The sequence below is a fragment of the Pygocentrus nattereri genome, chromosome 4, assembly GCF_015220715.1.
Source record: "Pygocentrus nattereri isolate fPygNat1 chromosome 4, fPygNat1.pri, whole genome shotgun sequence".
In the NCBI taxonomy this organism is placed as follows: domain Eukaryota; kingdom Metazoa; phylum Chordata; class Actinopteri; order Characiformes; family Serrasalmidae; genus Pygocentrus; species Pygocentrus nattereri.
The window spans coordinates 4,892,552-4,916,551 of record NC_051214.1 but is presented as its reverse complement, the minus strand read 5'-3'; the positions used below and the strand labels follow the sequence as shown (position 1 = coordinate 4,916,551).

General features: G+C 41.9%; 1 protein-coding gene and 1 non-coding gene across 4 annotated transcripts in view; both read right to left on the bottom strand.

Moving 5' to 3' along the window:
- itsn2a (intersectin 2a) overlaps positions 1-24,000 on the bottom strand; it is a 79,969-nt gene that overhangs the window by 54,224 nt on the left and 1,745 nt on the right. For all 3 annotated transcript variants that reach the window (XM_017714702.2, XM_017714703.2, XM_037537909.1), the window contains exon 2: positions 4,024-4,083. In XM_017714702.2, coding sequence (XP_017570191.1) covers positions 4,024-4,030 — 7 coding nt within the window. In that variant the 5' untranslated portion in view covers positions 4,031-4,083. The remainder of the gene's footprint in view (positions 1-4,023; positions 4,084-24,000) is intronic.
- LOC119263323 lies at positions 12,852-13,034 on the bottom strand. The gene has a single exon (XR_005130243.1). It is a non-coding gene; the product is annotated as a U2 spliceosomal RNA (small nuclear RNA).

Here is a 24,000-nt window from a genome sequence, read left to right as displayed (position 1 = left end):
TCAGCCTAGTAATAGTCCAACACTTGCCTAATGTTGGCCTGATGTCAGCCTAGTAATAGTCCAACACTTGCCTAATGTTGGACTGATGTCAGCCTAGTAGTGGCCTATTGCTTGCCTTACGTTGGCCTGATGTCAGTCTAGTAATGGTCCAACACTTGCTTAATGTTGGCCTGATGTCAGGCTAGTAATAGTCCAACACTTGCTTAATGGTGGCCTGATGTCAGTCTAGTAATAGTCCAACACTTGCTTAATGGTGGCCTGATGTCAGTCTAGTAGTGGCTTATTGCTTGCCTTATGTTGGCCTGTTGTCAGTCTAGTAATAGTCCAACACTTGCTTAATGTTGGCCTGATGTCAGGCTAGTAATAGTCGAACACTTGCCTAACGTTGGCCTGATGTCAGGCTAGTAATAGTCCAACACTTGCCTAATGTTGCCCTGATGTCAGCCTAGTAGTGGCTATTACTTGTCTAATGTTGACCTGATGTCAGCCTAGTAGTGGCTATTACTTGTCTAATGTTGACCTGATGTCAGCCTAGTACTGGTCTAATGCTTGCCTAATGTCGGCCCAATGTCAGCCTAGTACTGGTCTAATGCTTGTCTAATGGCCTGATGTCAGCCTAGTACTGGTCTAATGCTTGTCTAATGTTGGCCTGATGTCAGCCTAGTAATGGTCTAATGCTTGTCTAATGTTGGCCCGATGTCAGCCTAGTACTGGTCTAATGCTTGTCTAATGTTGGCCTGATGTCAGCCTAGTACTGGTCTAATGCTTGTCTAATGTTGGCCCAATGTCAACCTAGTAATGGTCTAATGCTTGTCTAATGTTGGCCTGATGTCAGCCTAGTACTGGTCTAATGCTTGTCTAATGTTGGCCTGATGTCAGCCTAGTACTGGTCTAATGCTTGCCTAATGTCGGCCCAATGTCAGCCTAGTACTGGTCTCATGCTTACCTAATGTTGGCCCAATGTCAGCCTAGTACTGGTCTAATGCTTGTCTAATGTTGGCCTGATGTCAGCCTAGTAATGGTCTAATGCTTGTCTAATGTTGGCCTGATGTCAGTCTAGTAATAGTCCAACACTTGCCTAATGTTGGCCTGATGTCAGTCTAGTAATAGCCCAACACTTGCCTAATGTTGGCCTGATGTCAGCCTAGTAGTGGCTATTACTTGTCTAATGTTGACCTGATGTCAGCCTAGTACTGGTCTAATACTTGCCTAATGTCGGCCCAATGTCAGCCTAGTACTGGTCTCATGCTTACCTAATGTTGACCTGATGTCAGCCTAGTACTGGTCTAATGCTTGTCTAATGTTGACCTGATGTCAGCCTAGTACTGGTCTAATGCTTGCCTAATGTCGGCCCAATGTCAGCCTAGTACTGGTCTCATGCTTACCTAATGTTGGCCCAATGTCAGCCTAGTACTGGTCTAATGCTTGTCTAATGTTGACCCAATGTCAGCCTAGTACTGGTCTAATGCTTGTCTAATGTTGGCCCGATGTCAGCCTAGTACTGGTCTAATGCTTACCTAACAGAGGTATTATGCTGACCTGACTAATGTTGGTTTAAGCCTAGCCCTCACAGCTTCTGAAGAACGTTACTCCACCCTCACATCAAAACATCCATGCTGTCTGCAGATGGGTTAAGACCTCTAACCTGTCAATTTTCTAATACCTACTTACTCGAAACTTAAGCATTAGTCTTTTTGTTTGTTTTCATTTCTTATCTCAGTCCAGCATCGATGTTGCGACAAAAGATGCACACTAGCTCTCACAGAAAGGCTCAGGCATGGGAGTGTTTTCCTTTCCCGAAGACTGACAGTATTTTGGATCTCAGTGCAGCACAGCCAGCTGCTGACGTTCTTCTTCCCCAGAGACAGTACTGTTTAAATAACATTCCTCAAAGTAATGTTTTGGCAACTACGTTGTACATAAAGGCCTTCTTTCTGTGTGTGCTCTTCATCCGTACAGCATCGCAGAAAGAGGGTACACATCCTAGTGCCAGAGGAACCTCATCCCCTGTTCAGCCAGCTCATAGATGGGGTGGTAATTAGCTGATGAGTTGAATTAGGCGTGTTAGATTAGATTAGAAGAACCACTTGCTTGGCTATGGTTCCACAAACAGATCTACAACATATTAGGTAAATCTGCAGTGTTTGCACCTGCAATTAGCAAACAGTGGAAAAACCAAAGTCAGCATTTTTGTTGCATTCACAGCACATTAAACTCAACCTGGTTTACAGTTACTGTGTCAGATGTTCATCTAACAGAACCTGATTCATCTAATTAGCTCATTACTCGACCTGTTAATCCTCTTAGGTTCTCCTAACGACTCAGAAACACCTCCTCTTACCAGTAGTTTAATTATTCTTCACCTGTAGCTCACTGAAACAAGTGGAGACGTGTGGTAAGTTCATTCAAACTGTTCTAGAATGTTCTCACGTATTCACACCCTTCTAGAATGTTCTCCGACATTCACATTGTTATAGAATGCTTCTCATCATTCATACTGTTCTAGAAAATTCTCAGTATTCTAGAATGTGTTATCCTATCCTCACTGTTATAGAATGTTCTCCCCTATTCACAATGTTCTAAATGTTCTCCCCTATTCACACTAATATAGAATGTTCTCCCCATTCACACTGTTCTAGAAAGTTCCCATTATTCTGGAGTGTTCTCACCATTCACACTATTCTAGAATGTTCTCCCCCATTCACACTGTTACTCCACCATCCACACTGTTCTAGAAAGTTCTCACTATTATAGAATGTTCTCCCCATTCACACTGCTCTAGAATGTTCGTCCCCATACACACTGCTTTAGAATGTTCTCCCCTTTCTTCCCCGTTCTAAATGTTCTCCCCCATTCATACTGTTCTGAAATATTCTCCACCATTCACACTGCTCTGGAATGTTCTCCCCATTCACACTTTTCTTTAGAATGTTCTCTCCATTTACACTGCTCTAGAATGCTCTCCCCATTTGCCATGCTAGTTTATTGGCAATGCACAGAGTTGTAGAACGTTCACTCCACTCACACTGTGCTAGAATGTTCTCCTCAATCAGTGTTCCAGAATGCTCTCCTCAATCATAGTGTTCTATAACATTCTTCCCATTTACAGTATTTTAGAATGTTCTCCTCATTCATACACTTCTGGAATGTTCTCCTCATTTACAGTTCTAGATTGTCGACAATGTGCACAGTCCTAGGATGTCTTCTACACTCACACCGTTCTAGACTGTTCTAATTCATAGTGTTCTAGAATGTTCTCCTCAATCATAGTGTTCTCGAATGTTCTTCCCATTTACACTATTCTAGAATGTTCTCCCCATTCACACTGTTCTACAATGTTTTATTATCTAGTCAACTGTCCATGACAGAACGTAGGTGTTTGGTGTGGACCGCAGAGGTCAGAGTCAGTATGTAGAGCTGAGAGATCAATTGTTTTATACTGAAATCACGATGTAAGAGTGCAGTTCTCAAATCACCAGCAGTGCCATATGTTATAAGAGGAGAAATGTAACCCAGTAACACACAGCTGGTAAACTGGAGTCAGAAGGAGCCGATCAGAAGCCGCCAAACCCCCAAGTGACTAACACAAGAAGAACTAACTGGCAGTTTGGAACAGTGTTCAATGTTTAAGCCTCAAACCAGACAACTGCTAGTGTATCCACTAATGTCTTTAGCCCAAACCTTAATTTATAGAACATAATAGCAATTTAAGTTGCAGTGACATCATCGGTGGGAAAGTTATTAGATATTCTCTCCAAACTGTTCAGCTGTATCAGGTGCTCTGGGCCTGAAATGTGCTCTGCAGTTCTAATGTAGAGCAGCTAAAATTATGAAGAGTTCAAACACAGCACAGCCATGATGAATAGGACCATTACTGTAGTGCTTTAACAACAATGCACAACAGAGAGAGAGAGAGAGAGAGAGAGAGAGAGAGAGAGAGATGCTGCAGTGCTGCAGTTGGTTTGATAAGAGGGTCTGTGGCCCAGATGCCCCAGACAGACACACAGAGACCAATGTTCTTACCATTCATGTCTGCAGGTGGGATTCTGGGGTCTTCTGTTCAGTCAGCTAGCTTACACTCATCTGCAGAGAGAGAAAGAGAGAGAGATATTAGTGATGCAGGCTTGGCTTTGAGAGGAGAATTAGAGGACACTGAAAAAATGGGGGAGAGAAAGGAAGGTGGAAAGGGGCAGAGAAGATAAAGAGTAAGAAAATAAGAGACAGAAATAAAGGTTTCCTGCTATGATTTAGTAGATCTTGGTATGGTTTGACAGTTCTTGCTATGGTTTGGTTGTTCTCTGTGTTGTTTGGTAGTTTTTGGTACAGTTTGATGGTTCTTGCTATGGTTTGGTTGTTCTTGGTATTGTTTGGTGGTTCTTGGTATAGTTAAATAGCTCTTGGTATAGTTTGGTAGTTATTGGTATAGTTAAATAGCTCTTGGTATAGTTTGGTAGTTATTGGTATAGTTAAATAGCTCTTGGTATAGTTTGGTAGTTATTGGTATAGTTCGATGGTTCTCGGTATGGGTTGGTAGTTCTTGGTACAGTTTGATAGGTCTTTAGATGGTTTGGTAGTTTTTGGTATTGTTTGGTAGTTCTTGGTATAGTTTAATAGCTCTTGGTATGGTTTGGTTGTTCTTGGTACAGTTTGATAGCTCTTGGCATGTTTGGTATTTGTTGGTATGGGTTGGTAGTTCTTGGCATTGTTTAACAGCTCTTGGTATTTTTGTTTAGTTCTTGGTATAGTTTGATGGTTCTTGCTATGGTTTGGATGTCTTTGGTATTGCTTGGTAGTTCTTGATATTGGTACAGTTTGGTTGTTGTTGGTATGGTTTTGTTGTTCTTGGTATGATTTGGAGGTTTTTGCTATGGTTTGGTAGCTCTTGTCATAGAATTAATAAATCATGTGTTTACAACATTATAACCATCTGGTTAAAATAATAAAACAGCTACAACTTACATGTGAAGTAACTTTAAGGCTACTGTTGCTGTAGGCTATTTAACAAGCATGACTATAGTAAAAAAAAACTAGAAGGGGAAAGTTTGTGAACAAACTTTAAGTTCGCCAGACAAAATCAGCTAATAATGTTGAAAAGTTAAAGCTTTTAACTGGGTTCATGTAGTACTGAATTGTTGAAGGCAGTGAGTTGTTTATGTTGTGTTCATGTGGTTGTTTTGGGGTTATTTAAAGTTAAAGTACTTTTTTCATTTTTTTATTGGGTGTTGCTATTTGGTTTCTGTGGCTTTTGGGTTGTTGCTAGACTGATGCTACGTGGTTGGTGTTCCAGGTGGTTGCTAGGGTGTTGCCTAGGCAGTCGCCAGGTCATCTTAGGTGGTAATGTCTTTGGTGATTGTTTTTAAGGGGATGATGTGGTGTTCCAGCTGGTTGCTAGGTTGTTGCCAGGTGGTTGCTATGGTACTCTAGCTAGTTGCTATGATGTTGCTCTGATAACTGTGCCAATTTAAAAAAAAAAGGATCCAGGACATGGACGACACATTATAAGAAATCACAAGACAAATGGAGATTCGCAAAACTATCATCTATCAGCTTGAGCCTAGGAAGGACTAAGTGAAAGAGAGACAGAGAGAAGGAAGGAATAAGAACCACAAGGAAGAGAGAGATAAGAAGAGAGTGACAGAGTAGAATATGAAGAGAGAGAGACAGACAGAGAGAGAGAGAAAGAAACATGCAGTGATGAAGTGCTGCATGTGAACAGATTCACTCCATTACTCCATACGCACATTCTTCTTTCTCTATCAATCTCTTTCTCCCTTCATCGCTGTCTGCTTTCAGCATCTCTCTCTCTCAGTCTGTCACTCTTCATCTCTTCCTTTAGCACACACACACACACAAGTCTTGACAATGACACTCTGTCTTGGGGTTCTCTAGGCGGCAGTGATAGCTGGTCATAAAATTGGACGAGGGGGTCTAACAAGTAACACCTCTCTGTAGCTCAAACACCGCAGCATCACTACAGCCATCAAACATGTAAACAGCAATATACAAAATGGATAGTCAGCTTTCACACATCCTATGAATAATCAACAAATGATCTACAGATTGTCACCAACCTGTCAGCTGACAGTCATCAACCAGGTTATCAATTGATTCTCAACAACATGCGAATAGATCTTTATCTATGTTTTGACATACACATCATTAAGTCAAACAATAGACTACATGTTGCTTATTTGGATAGTCCAGTCTGTAGCTGCAGATGTTTAGTAGATATTCTATAGACTATCAACTTGTCCATTTAAGCTTTCACTTTATTTGTATAGTCCAGTCTGTAGCTGTAGATGTTTAGTAGATATTAGACTACCAACTTGTCCATTTAAGCTTTCACTTTATTTGTATAGTCCAGTCTGTAGCTGCAGATGTTTAGTAGATATTCTATAGACTATCAACTTGTCCATTTAAGCTTTCACTTTATTTGGATAGTCCAGTCTGTAGCTGCAGATGTTTAGTATATATTCTATAGACTATCAACTTGTCCATTTAAGCTTTCACTTTATTTGTATAGTCCAGTCTGTAGCTGCAGATGTTTAGTAGATATTCTATAGACTACCAACTTGTCCATTTAAGCTTTCACTTTATTTGGATAGTCCAGTCTATAGCTGTAGACATGTAGTAGATATTCTATAGACTATCAACATGTCCATTTAAGCTTTCACTTTATTTGGATAGTCCAGTCTGTAGCTGCAGATGTTTAGTAGATATTCTATAGACTTCCAACTTGTTCTGCTATCAAAGCTTTGCTAGTCCAATTGGTATATGTAGATTTTCAGTAAGGTGTCAGGTAATATGGTAGAAATGATCAGCTGTGATATTATGTAGCACACATGAAAAGAAACAGGGACCTACTTACATGCTTGTTGACAATTAGTTGATATTTAGTTGAATACGGATAGTTGGTTGATATTCCAACAAAATTGTAACTAAATAAATATAAATATGGACCCTCACAGAGCAGGTACTATTTGGGTGGTGGTTCATTCTCAGCACTGCAGTAACACTAATGTGGTGTTGTGTTAGCATGTGTTGTGCTGGTGCGAGTGGATCAGACACAGCAGTGCTGCTAGTTTTTAAACACTGTGTCCGCTCACTGTCCACTCTATTAGACAGTCCTACCTTGTCAGTCCACCTTTTAGATGTAAAGTCAGAGACGACAGCTCATCTGCTGCACAGTTCATCCTCTAGTCCTTCATCAGTGGTCACAGGACGCTGCCCACAGGACGCTGTCTGATCCACTCAGACGAGCGCAACACACACTAATTCACCACTCCCACTTCAGTGTTACTGCAGTGCTGAGAATGACCCATCACGACAACATTTAGTAAAGTAATGTTATGATTGTTCTGCTAGTAACTGAATGTTCAAACATTTATTCCAATAAAATTTTACATTAAATAAATATAATAAAATAAGATATTCTGATAAACATAATTAGTGTACAGGGTCACTCAAAGCAAAAGGATTTTAGTCTAAAATCCCAAATGTGCTTTTGTGTTTTTAACTCTGACCAATTCGGTATATTTGGCTGTAGGTCTGCATGAGGAGAATCCAATGGGAATTCAGCTCGAAGTGCTTCTTAAGGGCAGTGCCAGGAAATCACATCACACACCGCTTCCTGTTTAGGCATGCAGGGCTGAGAAAGTACACAAAGCAGCTTTGATCACCAAGAATGCATAAGTGTCTACTGCTTGACCTCTGGGAGCAGTCCAGCCCAGTGAACATCACTCTCTTTGTAACCTGCAAGACAGGCCAAAAGCTCAGAAGCCGTGTGATATAGATGTGCTACATTGTAAGTGTGGATAGAATGAAAAACTGCTATGAATAAATGAATAAAGCATAAAACAATTGTCTCAGTCATCAACATATTCATAAGCGCTTAGTGTAATCACTTTCTGTGAGGGAGCTTTTAAGGGTGGACGTCTGGTTCCTATCACCACCATTGTAAACAATTCTGAGGATTTATTTAGAACTGGTCATTTCTTATACATTGTACGTCTATGGCTCACTCCAGAAAACCACACACGGCAAACTAATGCCAAATGCAAAGCCACATAACGGATTTGTCTCAAAACCCTGTGAGCTTTCTACACAATACGCCAGCTCCTGACTCCTGTCTCAGTTCTCAGATGCCTCAAATATGCTGCCTACAGAGGATTAGATTAGACCCTTATTAGTCCCACAACGGGGAAATTTCACCTACGCATTTAACATATCCCTGAAGTGAAACACCACATACACACTAGTGAGCACACACATACTAGGGGGGCAGTGAGCACACTTGTCCAGAGCGGTGGGCAGCCCAATCCGCAGCGCCCAGGGAGCAGTTGGGGGTTAGGTGTCTTGCTCAAGGACACCTCAGTCATGTGCTGTCAGCTCTGGGGATCGAACCGGCGACCTTCTGCTCACGAGGCTGGTTCCCTAATCTCCCATGACTTCCCCCAATCTAAGGAATCTTATATAGGCTGTTTCCTCAGCTGCTAGGGCAGACCCACAATGCAATGCAGAGCACCTTTTACATGAAGATGGTGGGTGGTAGAGGTGCGGCCAGCAGTCCAGCAGGCAGGAAGTCGCCTTCAAATGTAAGTTATTACGATTTTCTGTGGTATTTTATTCGCTTTCTTGCCACCAAAGTGCACAACTAGCCTCTAGTTTATATTCTATTTAGCTGTCTGTGTTTCAGGAAGCAGACCAGCGCTCAGAAATGCTGAGGCGACTCGGACGGCTAAAGCAAGTAACCGCTGGTCATCGGTGACGTAATTGCTGTGTGAAACTAGAGCATCTCATTTATTTGTTTTATAAGGTTAGATGATGGTTGGAATGATGCCAATGTTTTATATATGTATATATATATATATATATATATATATATATATATATATATATATGCTTCACAATTTCTAAATTTGCATTGTGCATCACTTTTATGATGAATAGACCAAAAGAAACGGCCCAAAATGATTTGAAAAGACGTCTGGTTCCATTGACTTACATTGAAAGTAAAGTAAGTTTTTCCTTCTCCTGTAAATTTATTGTTTAGATATATGAGCCGCTTATCCTTCTGGGTCATGGGGTGGGGGAGGCTGAAGCCTATCCCAGCGGTCATTGCGCGGAGGGCAGGAAACACCCTGGACAGGTCTTGTTGTATGTATCAAAACAATTTTTCATTTCATCCATCACAATTAAACAGGCTGTGTTCGCCATATATATATATATATATATATATATATATATATATATATATATATATATATATATATATATATATATATGCAAATGAGCTCTGTTGTGATTGGCTGTCTTGCATAGTGCTTGATTCACACAGCAGTCCAGGTTGAATCATTTCTTGAAAATGAATGGGGAGGCTAAACTGCTGTAGGCTAACTAGTTAGATATGTGTAAATGGGTCGGCTTCTGTGGCACCAGAAAAGCAATGAATTTGGGCCATTTTTGTATTTAACCGTATGGACAGAGAAGCGAACGGCACATTTTCACACCACGAGAAACTCTCCTAATTCAAAAAAGCTAGGACAATTTGGTTCTCTCGGATATGAGCCATTTAAAGCTTCATTAAAGGGGAGAAAGAGAGGGATTGTAGAGGGAGCAGGAGCAGAACAAGAGCGTTCATCTTTTAATCATCCTTTAATCAGCAGCTCAACGCAAATAAAGACTCCATTACAGGCTGCTAACAGACCGAGCCTCATTCTCACACTGGAGAGAGAGAGAGTGATAGACAGACGGTTAGAGTGATGGATGGAGGGCTGTGCAATATCTGTCTCCACCACTAAACCGGGGGGAAACAAAACGGTTTGTTTGATTATTTATTTAATTATGTGAGTAATAGGGATACTTAAGATACCACTTCATCCTAAAGTGTGTTTGACTCCTTGTTTCTACGCTCATTGTCCATTTTATCAGCTCCACTGACCATATAGGAGCACTTTGTAGTTCTACAGTTACAGACTCTTTGCATACTTTGTGACCCTGTTCTTCAGTGGTCAGGACCCCCACAGAACCACCACAGAGCAGGTACTATTTGGATGGAGGATCATTCTGAGCACTGCAGTAACACTGACGTGGTGGTGCGTTGTGCTGGTGCGAGTGGACCAGACACAGCAGTGCCTGCTGGAGTTTTTAAATTATTGTGTATGTCTGTCTGCCCTGCGATGGACTGGCTACCTGTCCAGGGTGTATCCTGCCTTCTGCCCGATGACCGCTCCAGCACTCCCCACCACGACCCTGAGGGAGAAGTGGCTTAGAAAATGTGTGTGTGTGTGTGTGTGTGTGTGTGTATTTGCAATACTGCTAACATATTACAACTAGTAATTACAGAATTACAGACAAATGAACTGATGTTCTTATCAGCTGTAGCTCAGCAGACACTGTAGCTTCTCCTTATAAGACGTCTAATAACTAATAACCATAACATAATCCACAAAATGTCACTCACTCTGAACCTGGAGAGCCAAGCGAAACCTGCAGCCCACTGAAGAAGGACTTGAACAGTGAGCAGAGAGCGCAGCCCTGCCAGAAACAGGTTTCACACTCCATTCTAAAGTAGATTTAGGAAAGCTCCAGAGCAGCTATGGATCTGGAATAAAAGCCTTGTCACAGCCTGCATTCACAATCCCCTTATACTCACCGCACCACTGGAGCGGAAATGAAACAGAGCCAGCCCACTAATAAAGAGAAGAACAGAGCAGGGCAGAAAAAGGGAAGAAAAAAGAGAGAAGGAAAGTGGTGAGAAAATGGAGAGCATACAAGAAGAAGAGATGAGAAGAGTAGAAGAGAACAGAGGAGAAAAAGAGAAAAAGGGAAGGGAAAAGAAAGAAAAGAGAAAAAGGGAAAAAAGAAGAAACGCGAACAGATAAGAAGAAAAGAGGGGAAGAGAAAAAGAAGAGAAGACAAAAGAAGAAGATAAAAGAGGAGAAGATAGGAGAAAAGAAAAGAAGAGAAAAAAGAAGAGAAAAGAAGAAGAGAAGAAAAGAGAAGAGGAAAAGATAAGAAAAAAATGGAAGAGAAGAGAAAAGAAAGAAAAGAGAAGAGAAGAGAAAAAGAAAAAAGAAGCAAAGCAAACAGAAAAGAAGACTGAAAGAGAAAAAAGAAGAGACAATGAAAGAAGAAGATAAAAGAGGAGAAGATAGGAGAAAAGAAAACAAGACAAAAAAAGAGAACAGAGGAGAATAGAAAAGGGAAAGAAAAAGAAGAGAAGAGATAAAAAGATGAGAAGAGAAGAGAAGAGAAGAGAAGAGAGAAGAGAAGAGAGGAGAAGAGAAGAGAAGAGAAGAGAGGAGAAGAAAACAGAAGAGAAGAGAAGAGAGGAGAAGAGAGAAGAAAAGAGAAGAGAAGAGAAGAGAAGAGAGAAAAAAAGAGAAGAGAAGAGAGGAGAAGAATACAGAAGAGAGGAGAAGAGAAGAGAAGAGAAGAGAAGAGAAGAGAAGAGAAGAGAAGAGAAGAGAGGAGAAGAGAAGAGAAGAGAAGAGAGAAGAGAAGAGAAGAGAAGAGAGGAGAGGAGAGGAGAAGAGAAGAGAGGAGAGGAGAAGAGAAGAGAAGAGAAGAGAAGAGAAGAGAGGAGAGGAGAAGAGAAGAGAAGAGAAGAGAAGAGAAGAGAAGAGAAGAGAAGAGAAGAGAAGAGTAGAGAAGAGAAGAGAAGAGAAGAGAAGAGAAGAGAAGAGAAGAGAAGAGAAGAGAAGAAGATGGGTGTGTGGCTGTGAGCAGGTGTTTTGCAGTGAGGGCAGATTACAGTGAGAGTGCAGTAAACAGGTAGAGTTGTGTGCAATAAATCCCAAAACACAGTCTGTCCTGTAGACTCTCCTCATGGCTGAAGCCTGGCAGGAGCTGCCAGCTGCCTGGTTCAGATGAATGCACTGGGGGAGTGAAGGAAGCCAGAGCAACACTTTGCCAGACTGCTTCACACACACAAACACACACACACACACACCCAAAAACACTCATGCCCAAAACCCTCATAGTGTGTGTGTGTGTGTGTGTGTGTGTGTGTGTGTGTGTGTGTGTGTTTCTGACACACCCCAGGCTTAATGGATAAACATTTCGGTTCCACAATGAAGACATCACATCAGACTGTTCTGACTCTGAAGCTGTCCTTTCATCATCATTCTCCACATTCAGGCTGCAGTGATTAAAAGCCACAGAGAAAATGGGGCTCCTAACAACCACCTGGAAGACCTGGTAGACACCACAACTGCCCCATCCGATAAACAGCACTTTCATCTTTCACAGAGAGAAGAAAATCCAGCTGCTTCAGATCTGAAAACATCCACGGTTGTTTCTGTCCATCCTTCCACTGTGAGAAGAACCTCGCTGAGAAAATGAGATGGACACATTGAACAAAAGAAGCCGAACAATGGACTGACCACCCCAGCCTGAGTCCAGACCTCAACGTCACTGAATGTGTTTGTTAGTGGGATTGTAACATATGAAATATTAAAGTTGCTGAGGCTTCTGTGTAAATTTTTGACATTAAAAAAACATTAACTTGTACTTGATGGCTGTTTTGAATGGTAACTAATTAAATGAAGGGTGGTCTCTGACAAACGGGGAAATTTCACCTCTGCATTTAACCCATCCGTGAAGTGAAACAGCACATACACACTAGTGAGCACACACACACTAGGGGACACACCTAGGGGTTAGGTTTCTTGCTCAAGGACACCTCATTCATGGACTGTCGGCACTGGGAATCGAACCGGCAACCTTCCGGTCACAGGGCCAGTTCCCTAACCTCCAGCTCATGATAGGGTGTCCCCCAAGCTGGGCTCGAACCGCCGCTGTACGGATCGACGGTCCGTGACATTACCGCTACGCCACCAGGATGCCAGAGGAGGTGCACCGTTCCCGGAGGTACTGTAATACCAGGCCAATGCATGGAGCGGATGAAGCGAGCCCCTCTTCCGTCTCCCTGTTCTATTTAATATGTAGTCCTCATATAGATGACATATCAGATATTAAACTGATAAGAACAGCTACCACACTTGATCTTAGCCAAAAGGCAGAGAAGCAATGCACAGCACTGAATGTAAGAATCTATATGTAATACAAATTTCCAAAACCTAAATATAATCTGAATCAGGAGCAGTTTTGTCCTGAGAATGTATAAAAACACACACACACACACACACACACACACACACACACACACACACACACACACACACACTACACGCACAAGTGCTCTTTGACTAGCCTGCGATGGCCACCTGTGTGCATGGACCAATCAGCATTCAGCTACATTTCCTTCCCTAACAGAGCACACAGTGTGCGTTCTGTGCGGCCTACCCAGCATGCTTTGTGCTGAGGGAAGAAGGGCTACTCTGTTCACACAGGAAACACACGGGCTGCGCCCCAATCCTCCATTCTGCACTGCTAGGTTCACTAATAGTGCACACTGAAGCCCCTCTGCATGCTGAAGAGCACGTGCTGCTCTGTGAGAGGTTTCAGCTTGTTTGTAAGCTTGCCATTTAGAAATAGAGAGCATCACAAACGTAACGTCTTTTTGTCATGAGGGAGCTCACGCTAGACGACAAGGCAAAGAGAGAGAGTAACAGGCGTAATGAGTTTTGGCCACGAATAAGCACTCAAAGTCCCAGAACTCCTCAGATCCCAGAACAACTTACTAGACCTATTTGCAATTTAATGAGGACTTAAAATTGTAAAGAGAGAGTTTGGCATCTGGATCAAACCTTCTAAACATGATATCGGCTCTTGTTTGCCTGTGTTTCACACGCAGCTCCTCTGCACTCTGATGTTCAGGTGGTGCACATGCTTGTCTCTGTGCCTGTTTGTCCACTTCTAGCTCTCTGATTGGCTGTTGAGCCACTCATTGACTAAATCTCTGACCATCTCACACGGCAGTACTCGTGAACGTTTTGAGTCATAAATATGAAACGTATTAAGATGCTAACACGCTACAGATTCACTGGCTTCTCCTCTCATACTACCAGATCATCAGCGCTGTCATTCATTTATTTCATTTATGGCATTTGGCTGACGCTCTTATCCAGAGCGACTTACAATTTGATCGTTTTACACAGGGAGGCCAAGGTGGTGTTAGGAGTCTTGCCCAAGGACTCTTATTGGTATAGTGTAGGGCGCTTGCCCTGGTCGGGGATTGAACCCCAGTCTACAGCGTAGAAGGCAAAGGTGTTAACCACTACACTAACCACCATGGATGTGATCTGTTACGCTGTGTGGCTTGTGGCAGCCAGTGCTACAGTGAACAATGCATAGATAGACAGACCTCCCAAAGCAAATGTGATACAATCAGTCAAGAAACCGACGCTGAAAAGTACAACAGGACAATGATCCAAAACACACCTCAAAACGCACCATGAACTGCTTCAGGAGATGAAAGCGCAGGCGTTTGTTTCTCATTGCTTGAATAGATCGAACTTTTGGCCTGAACTGGAGGCCTAGCTCCTGTACTCACAGTGCTCCAATAGTCATGGTTCATCACTGATTTATACCCTTAAGTACTTTGTAATCAAAAAGAAAGGATTAAACACGTTTATTCTGTGCTGAGAATTCTACAGTACTCAGTACTTTCCGTTCAACAGAAAGGCATGCAGGCTCTGCTCAGCAGCATGTTTGCTATTCTGATTCAACACAATGCCACTTCCACTAACAGAAAGCATGCCAAGCTCAGAAAAACATGTTCCCTCTCTCATCAGCTATGTAAACACTGCACAGTCTCGAGCAGCCAACTGTGCCGGAGAAGTTGAACAGTGTATGTGTGTATGTACACCAGGACTGTTCTCAGCTCTACTTACTATATAGGTGCACTTTGTAGTTCTACAGTTACAGACTGTAGTCCATCTGTTTCTCTGATACTCTGTTACCCTGTTCTTCAGTTGTCAGGACCCCCATGGACCCTCACGGAGCAGGTACTATTTGGGTGGCGGATCACTCTCAGTACTGCAGTAACACTGACGTGAGGATGAGCAACACAAACTGTGCAGCAGCAGATGAGCTGTCGTCTCTGACTTCACATCTACAAGGTGGACTGGCAAGGTAGGAGTGTCTAATAGAGTGGACAGTGAGTGGACACAGTGTTTAAAAACTCCAGCAGCACTGCTGTGTCTGATCCACTCAGACCAGCACAACACACACTAACACACCACCACCACGTCAGTGTTACTGCAGTGCTGAGAATGATCCACCACCCAAATAATACCTGCTCTGTTAGGGTCCATGGGGGTCCTGACCACTGAAGAACAGGGTAACAGAGTATCAGAGAAACAGATGGACTACAGTCTGTAACTGTAGAACTACAAAGACCAGCTATACAGTAAGTGGAGCTGATAAAGTGGACAGTGAGCATAGAAACAAGGAGGTGGTCATGATGTTAGGTCTGATCAGTGTATATAGTATATTGTGTGTGTGTGTGTGTGTGTGTGTGTAGTTATTTGCTCCACACATTTTGAAAATGGTCTTTATTGCATTTTGGAACACAGCCCTTCATACTGTCATGATATCTAATTCTTTATATATTAACGTGTGTGTGTGTGTGTGTGTGTGTGTGTGTGTGTGAAGTAGCCACAGATTGAGTCTCTGCGTCCTCGAAACACTCTTTTAATGTAATCAGCTTTGCTGGAGTCGCTTTCACAGCCCGTAAAAAAAGGCAGCCTGATACACACACACACACACACACACACACACACACACACACACACACACACACACACACACACACACACACACACACACACACATTCATGCCACTGTAAGTATTTGGGGCAGTCTGTGTCCTCTAGGAGTGTGTATTAGAGTCTCTGTAACATATCTTTCTAGGTCATTCTCACTACACTACTCTCTCACATCTGACCAAATCTATAGACCACTACAGCTACTACTAACAACTATAACTGACCGCATGTTTTGTAGATAAATCATAGGGCATACTAACACATTTTCAAAGCTACATTATATAGAAGTAAATGCTATAACACAATTCTCATTAACTCGATACCTGTTAAACTGAAAAAAGGGTCTGTATGTGGGTCAACACTCCAGTTCCCCGTTCTCATAAGTACACTATATTGCCTATATTCGTTCATCTGCCTTCACATGCATATGAACTTGAGTGACATCCCATTCTTAATCCATAGGGTTTAATATGATGTCGGCCCAAACTCTGCAGCTATAACAGCTTCAACTCTTCTGGGAAGGCTTTCCATAAGGTTTAGGAGTGTGAGTGAATCTGCAGGAATTTCTGACCGTTCTTCCAGAAGCATATTTGTGAGGTCAGACACTGATGTTGGATGGGAAGGCCTGGCTCACAGTCTCCACTCTAATTCATCCCAAAGGTGTTCTATCAGGTTGAGGTCAGGACTCTGTGCAGGCCAGTCAAGTTCTTCCATGCCAAACTGGCTCATCCGTGTCTTTATGGACCTGCTTTGTGCACTAGTGCGCAATCATGTTGGAACAGGAAGGGGCCAAACTCCCCAAACTGTTCCCACAAAGTTGGGAGCATGAAATTGTCCAAAATCTCTTGGTGCTGAAGCATTAAGAGCTCCTTTCACTGAAACTGAGGGGCCGAGCCCAACTCCTGAAAAACAACCCCAAACCATGATCCCCCCTCCACCAAACTTTACACTCGGCACAATATAGTCAGACAAGTACCGTCTCCTGGCAACCGCCAAACCCAGACTCATCTATCGGATTGCCAGACGGAGAAGCGTGATTTGTCACTTGAGAGAACACGTCTCCACTGCTCTAGAGTCCAGTGGCGGCGCTTTACACCACTGCATTCAACACTTTGCATTGCACTTGGTGATGTAAGTCAAGTCAAGTCAAGAGGCTTTCATTGTCATTCCATCTATGTACAAGTACACAGTGGAGGGAAATTACGTTCCTCCAGGAACAACACGGTGCCACAAGGAACAAACAGTGCAAAGTGTGAACGTGCAAACATCGTGTGCAAAAAATTAAGCTAGAAACAATAAATACGATAAATTAAACAGACATTAGACACTGTAGACAGACAGGACAGTGCAGCACCGACACAGCACTCATTCTGGACATGAGGTAATGAGAATAAGCCTTGGATGCAGCTGCCTGCTCGGTCATGGAAACCCATTCCATGAAGCTCTCTACGCTGTTCTTGAGCTGATCTGAAGGCCACATGAAGTTAGGAGGTCTGTAGTGATTGACTCTGCAGAAAGTCGGTGACCTCTGCGCACTATGCCCCTCAGCATCCGCTGACCCCGCCCTGTCATTTTACGTGGCCGACAACTTCGTGGCTGAGTTGCTGTCGTTCCCAATCACTTCCACTTTGTTATAATCCCACTGACAGTTGACCGTGGAACATTTAGTAGTGAGGAAATTTCACGACTGGACTTGTTGCCCAGGTGGAGTCCGATCACGGTACCACGCTGGAACTCACTGAGCTCCTGAGAGCGACCCATTCTTTCACTAATGTCTGTAGAAGCAGTCTGCAGGCCTAGGGGCTCGGCTTTATACACCTGTGGCCGTGGAAGTGATTGGAACACCTGAATTCAGTGATTTGGATGGGTGAGTGAACACTTTTGGCCGTGTATGTGTACTTACACATTGGTAGATACTGAATAAGTTACTGAATTAGGTGGAGCAGTTACTGGATCATTTATGAAGAACACATAGCGTTGCATATGACATAAAAAGGTCACGGCACACCAACATAAAACATCATCCCAACAGTGAAGAACGGTGGAGGGAGCATCATGATTTGGGGCTGCTTTGCTGCCTTTGGGCCTGGACAGACTGCAGTGTTTATCACGGTATCTTACAGGATCATGTCACAGTGGCTGTCTGTTGGCTGAGGCTCAATAGAAGCTGGGTTATGCAGCAATGATCCTAAACACAGAAGTAAATCTAATACTGAATGGCTTCCAAAACACAAAATCCACCTTTTGGAGCGGCCCAGTCAGAGCCCAGTCCTTAACCCAAAAGAGATGCCGTGGACCTCAATAGAGCCATTCATACCAGACGTCTGAAGAGAAGAACACGGCTCAGCTGAAGCAGTACTGTGAGGACGAATGGTCCAGCGTTCCTCCTGCATGTGATCCACAGCTACCAGAATCGTTTGCATGAGGTTACTGCTGCCAATATTATGGCTTGACCAGTTATTACATCCAAGAGCTCACTGACTTTTTCCACCAGCGCTGTGAAAGTGTAATTAATATAATAAAGACATGAAAGATTATAATTGCTTGAGTGTCATTAGCTTTAGTAGTCTTGTTTGTCTATACAACTGTTATGAAGAGCAGATCACATTTAATGTCCACAATTAACGCAGAAAACCTTTCTTGCCACTGTAGTAGATACTGAATCATTTTAGTAGTTTTGGAGCAACAGATACTAAATAATCCATACTACTTATTGAATATTTCATTTTAGCTACTAAATCAATTGAAGTGATTTAGCTTCTAAAAGTGAATTAGTTATAGTAGTTACTGAATAGTTTGGAGTAGTTAAATACTAAATTATTATATATATATAATAGTATTAATTACATAGTAATATATCACTGTTGTCGGAAGAAAACCTCGTATCTCTAAAATAGTGACTTCACAGGAGAAGGAAAAAAACAACTTCACTTTTAATGTAAGTCAATGGAACCAGAATTTTTTCCGAGTCCTTTTGAGCCGCTTCTTTTGGTGCATTCATTGTGAAATTTACACATAATGTAAAAGCCAACAGGTATTTCCAAATTATGTCAAAAACTGAGAAACGACAAAAATGGAGACACGAGGTTTTCTTACGGTATTATAACTTATTTTATTATAGTTTGTGTTATGTTATGTTATAAAACAGTTCTACAATCTGATTGGTTTTATAAAAGCAACAATCTGTTTATGGCTGTGTGTTACAACGATATAGACTCTGAATGCATGATGTCATTTGATTGCTGATGCAAAATCTAAGCATGCTCTCTCTCTCTCTCTCTCTCTCTCTCTTTCTCTCTCTCTCTCCTCTCTCTCTCTCTCTCTCTCTCTCTCTCTCTCTCTCTCTCTCTCTCTCTCTTTCTCTCTCTCTCTCTCTCTCTCTCTCATTTGAATACTCCATTGCCTCAGGGTGTGCATGTCCTGTTCCAGCACTGTGATTACATTCAGACCTGGACTGCAGTCTGGGCAGGTGCTACACTGCAGGTATTTAAGGCAGAAATGCATCTTCAGAAACAAATACAAGCCCTCCGACATCCCCCCACCAGTCAGCATGGAGGCTAACTGCATGCCTAAACCTCGGGCAATTATACGGCTTCTGATATTGTAGGCTAAGACTGAGAGGAAAATGTGGATACACTACAATATCGCAATATTTTGGAGGCCCGAGTGGAGCGGAAAGATGAATTGTTTTTAAATCAAAATCGCAATTTAAAAGGGCGCAATATTTAAATCACAGCAGCTGCAATCTTTATAACATAACACGTTAAATTATACTACATTTCTTCCAGTTAAAACTTAGTTGACATAGTTGTTGACATTTCATTTCATCTGCATTATCAGCAGAGCTGTACACAGCTGATGACCCGTCTGTACATTTAGACATGTGACATCACAGCTAGGCCAAGTGGTAGTCTGGCACAATCAATGTTCAAGCTTCATGGTTGAAAAAAATTATATTCTGGTCCTCTTTGCCAAAAACAGGCCTGGGAATTCATTCCTAATTCAGAAAATGATTGCATTTAATCGTAATCGCAATATTGATCAGAGAAATTCCAATTAGATATTTTCTCCAAATCATTCAGCCCTAGGCCTGCGTATCAATATTTTTTTATTTAAAGATGAATATTTTACATTTATTGGCCATTATTAGGCTAATATAGTACCAAAATACATTTAGTATATTTTTCTGCCAAAGAACATCTGATTATGTTCTCTGACAAGGTTTGCGAAAGAGCACCTACACAATCAGAATGCACTACGGTGGTTTTGTGGACTGATGAAACTATGGGCGAACTGTTCGGGAACAGCACGCAGGATGACATATGGTATAAAAAGAGTCCTTCATACCAAGATGAAAACATCATCCCAACAGTGAAGCATGGTGGAGGGAGTATCGTGATTTGGGGCTGCTTTGCTGCCTGTGGGCCTAGACTGACTGCCATCATCGAGGGAAAGCAATATCTGTCAAAAACATCTCATTAAACGATGGTACAGGATGAGGATGTAGATACAGGTGTTTAATTTCAAAATATAAGTCTGAGGAATCTCAGATAAGCGACAAAGTTGAGCGAACGACGTTGTGCAAACTCACCAACAGCTAAGGTTCTCAAAGATGCACACAGAGTATTAGGCAGAGGAAATAATATACTGGAATTGCCTCCGGCCCCCTAATAGCTCGGCCTTAGCCTCTCATTGCTCTCTGTAGTTCTCTCTCATTCTTTCCCACTAACTGTGTCATTTGTATTAGACAGTTATGCAGTTACATTCCTGTAAAAAGGCTAACATTTGATGCAATGGTCTCTCTCTCTCTCTCTACCTCTATATCTATCTACCACACTTTAGATTATGATGTTAAGCAAACAACAGTGTAACCACCGCATACCATCTGTATGTGTGTTTACATAAGTGAAACAGTCTTGGGCAGCATTCCGGCAGCACCAGATATCAGGATATGGAGCTACTGACCGTACAGTAAAAACTCTCCCCCTTTTTAAGTGGTGTTGCTGCTTTTATGGTCACTTTCTCCACTTAAACACAAGCCTTTGGCCTACTTCTTTATATTATGCCAAAAAAAAAACACTAGCATTTTTAAACTATCAGGCAGCAGCAGCATATAATTTATTTCAAATCCCAGCTGTCCCTGATAATACCATGTAGCAGGGTATTAGAGCAGGCTCATAGCTGGATCAGAGGACTTGGTGATGCAAGCGTAGCCCTGGTCTTCATATCGTACTCTGGATTTTAAAGGATGACGTTAGCGAAAAATGGAATTTACACAGTTTTCCTCTAAATGTAGTCGATCAGCGAAGATGTTCACTTCGTACGGTTCGTACTGAAGCTATAGGGGTAATGTACACCGCATTATTTGGCCCACACATGACCATTACACCATTTGAGCTTGGGCATTAATATGGAGCTGTCCCCCTCCTTCTCTTTGCGTCTATGCCAGTCTTCCACCCTTCTGGAGGGAATTTGTGCCCATTTAGTCAAAGAAAGCATTCCAATTCGTCCCAAAGGCCACTGGAGTTCCTCCACACCAAACTCGTCAGACCATGTCATTATAGAGCTCACTTTATACACTCTATCACAATTATGATGCACTCATACTGCCCTTCACTGGAACTAAAACCAATCCCTGAAAAACAGACCCAGCCCATTATCCCTCCTCCACCAAACTTTACTGTTGGAACTGCGCATTGTTGTACATAGCGTTCTACTGGCACCCACCAAACCTAGATTTGTCCATCAGACTCCCACACACATTTCCTCTACTCCACTACTTCCACTACTCTACAGCGGTGGGGTGCTTTACACCACTCTCGCAGACATTTGGAATTGCGCATAGTGATCTTAGGCTTTTGTACAGCTACTTAGACATTGAAACAAGTCAAGTCAAAGTTTATTCATATGGTACTTTTTACAACAGGCATTGTCGCAAAGCAGCTTTACAGAACAATCTAGGCCCAAGCCCCCATGAGCAAACCAATGGCAAGGAAACCCTCCCTTAGAGCAAGAGGAAAAAACCTTGAGAGGAACCAAGACTCAGAAGAGACTCTGGTCGAGGATTTCAAGAAGCTTGAGATGCACTTTTCTCAAGCTGGTGTGTCTTGTAGAGGCAGTCTGGAACTGCAGTGAGTGATGCAACAGAAGATAGGCCATTTGTACCTGCTATGTGCTCAGTGAGTTTGCAGGGCTGAGCTATTGTCGTTCCTAGATGCTTGCATTTTACATTAATAGCACTTACAGTTGACTGGGGCAGATCTAGCAAGGCAGAAGTTTCACAAGCTGACTTGTGGCAAAGATGGCATCCTATGTCAGTGCCACGTTTTAAGGCATTATGTAGACTATATGGCCATGTGCTTGATACCTGTTAGCAAGAGGTGTGGCTGAAACGTCTGAACGCGATCATTAGGGGGTGTCCGCATACTTTTGTCTATACAGTGCAGCTAATAATGATTATATCTAAGCATACTTTTGAGGAAAGCAATCTTCTTCGTTCTTTAGTCCATTCTGTTACTCTGTTGTTAGCATCTGCACTGCTTTGTGATCGGACCACTTGCTTTGGAGCTTCAGCATTTCAGTTTCGAACAAACAGAGGAGAGTCTAACACACCTCGGTTCCTGTGCTGATGCAGGCTGGACGTACTACGATATTCCACCACCGTTCTCCAAGTAGCTTTTCGAGCTGCTGCTAAAAGGCACTTTGGCTGCCGCTACTGTTTTTAGCAATGCTAACACACTGACGTCCACTTTGACAGACAACAGCGTGGCATGCAGCATCTGAAACCGCATAAGCGAGTAGATTTTACAGTTTACTATTACAATTCCACACAGTTTGAGACAAGTGTGATTATTCAGGCAGGCAGTCGGCACAATTAAACTTCACACACCCAACTTATCTTGGCTCAACACTTGGGGATATGAGGGAAATGAAGTTTTCTGTCAAACTCTGGCTTTAACAGCTCTGCTGCTACATCACTGCAGTACGGACGCTCAGCAATGTTTACAAAGCCATAGATTAGGGCACAAGGATTATTGTAGGAAATTATTCAGAGATAAATCGAGCTACAGAAGGCTTCAGGCACATCCACAATACTGGAGCAGAGCAGATTTCATTTATAAGCCCCCCCCCACCACACACACACACACACACACACACACACACACACACACACACACACACACACACACACAGCACCTGTTCCCTCCTGCTGGGAGGATATGAGTTTACTCTTTCTATACGTCTCACAGTGACGATGTCATTCGGCAGTATATTAGGCGCAGCGTTTATCATGGTGCTGATAAGTGAGTGGAACAGCGGTCAGCACACGACGTCCACAGTTACCAGCGGATTTACGGCCCTGGCCAGCGTGGCCCATTTACACAGAAGACAGTAATATCAGCAGCCTGTTACAGATACAGCTACGCTCCATCCTTTACCCCGTCATCACCACAGACCACAGCCCAGATATCACACACTTATCAGCACTGCTTTTAAATAAGATCAGTGCCCTCCCACAGTCAGAGGTCACTGTCTTCATTCGTTTTACTGTCTTTTCAATTCTCATTCATGATTTCAATTCATTTTTCTCCCCATTTGGATCGCAGTAGACGCTTCTGTCATTTTACATCAGTCCTCTTTCCCGTTGCCGTTTTTCGCAAACTTATTCTGAAATTATGACGTTTTATTTAATAATATAATAATAAATAACAAATCACAGCAGTGCACAATAATAAATCATTTATATAAGATTAACGTTTACAATAATAATAACAAAGAAGTGCACTCACCATTAGTACTATTATTATTATTAATATTAATATTATATTATATCTTGTTATGTTTATATATATTTATTTTACTTTTATAATTTATTATTACAAATTTCTCATGTAAATAACACGTATATAATGTACAGATTTTGTACAATATAAAATACATATGCTATATAACACATAAGAGTAAAAAGTTACAGTTAATATTTGTATATTGAATATTGTATATCACTACACAATAATAAATATGTATATAACTCATGTTAATAATAATAATAATAATAATATTAATAACAGTACTTCATAGATTATAGTTAATCTTTTTATTCTATGTTGGTTTAAAATAAATTGCAAAAAATAAGCCACTTATATAATAATAAACAATGAAAAAGTTCAGATAAATAACCTTTTTAGTGGCATTAGCTGTACTAGTACTTTTACTATTACTATTATTGTTCTTATTATTTTATTTGATTATTATGCTGCTTTAAAACCTAAACAAATGATAAATCCATTTACATAATGGTAAACAATTCAAACGTTTGGGTGAA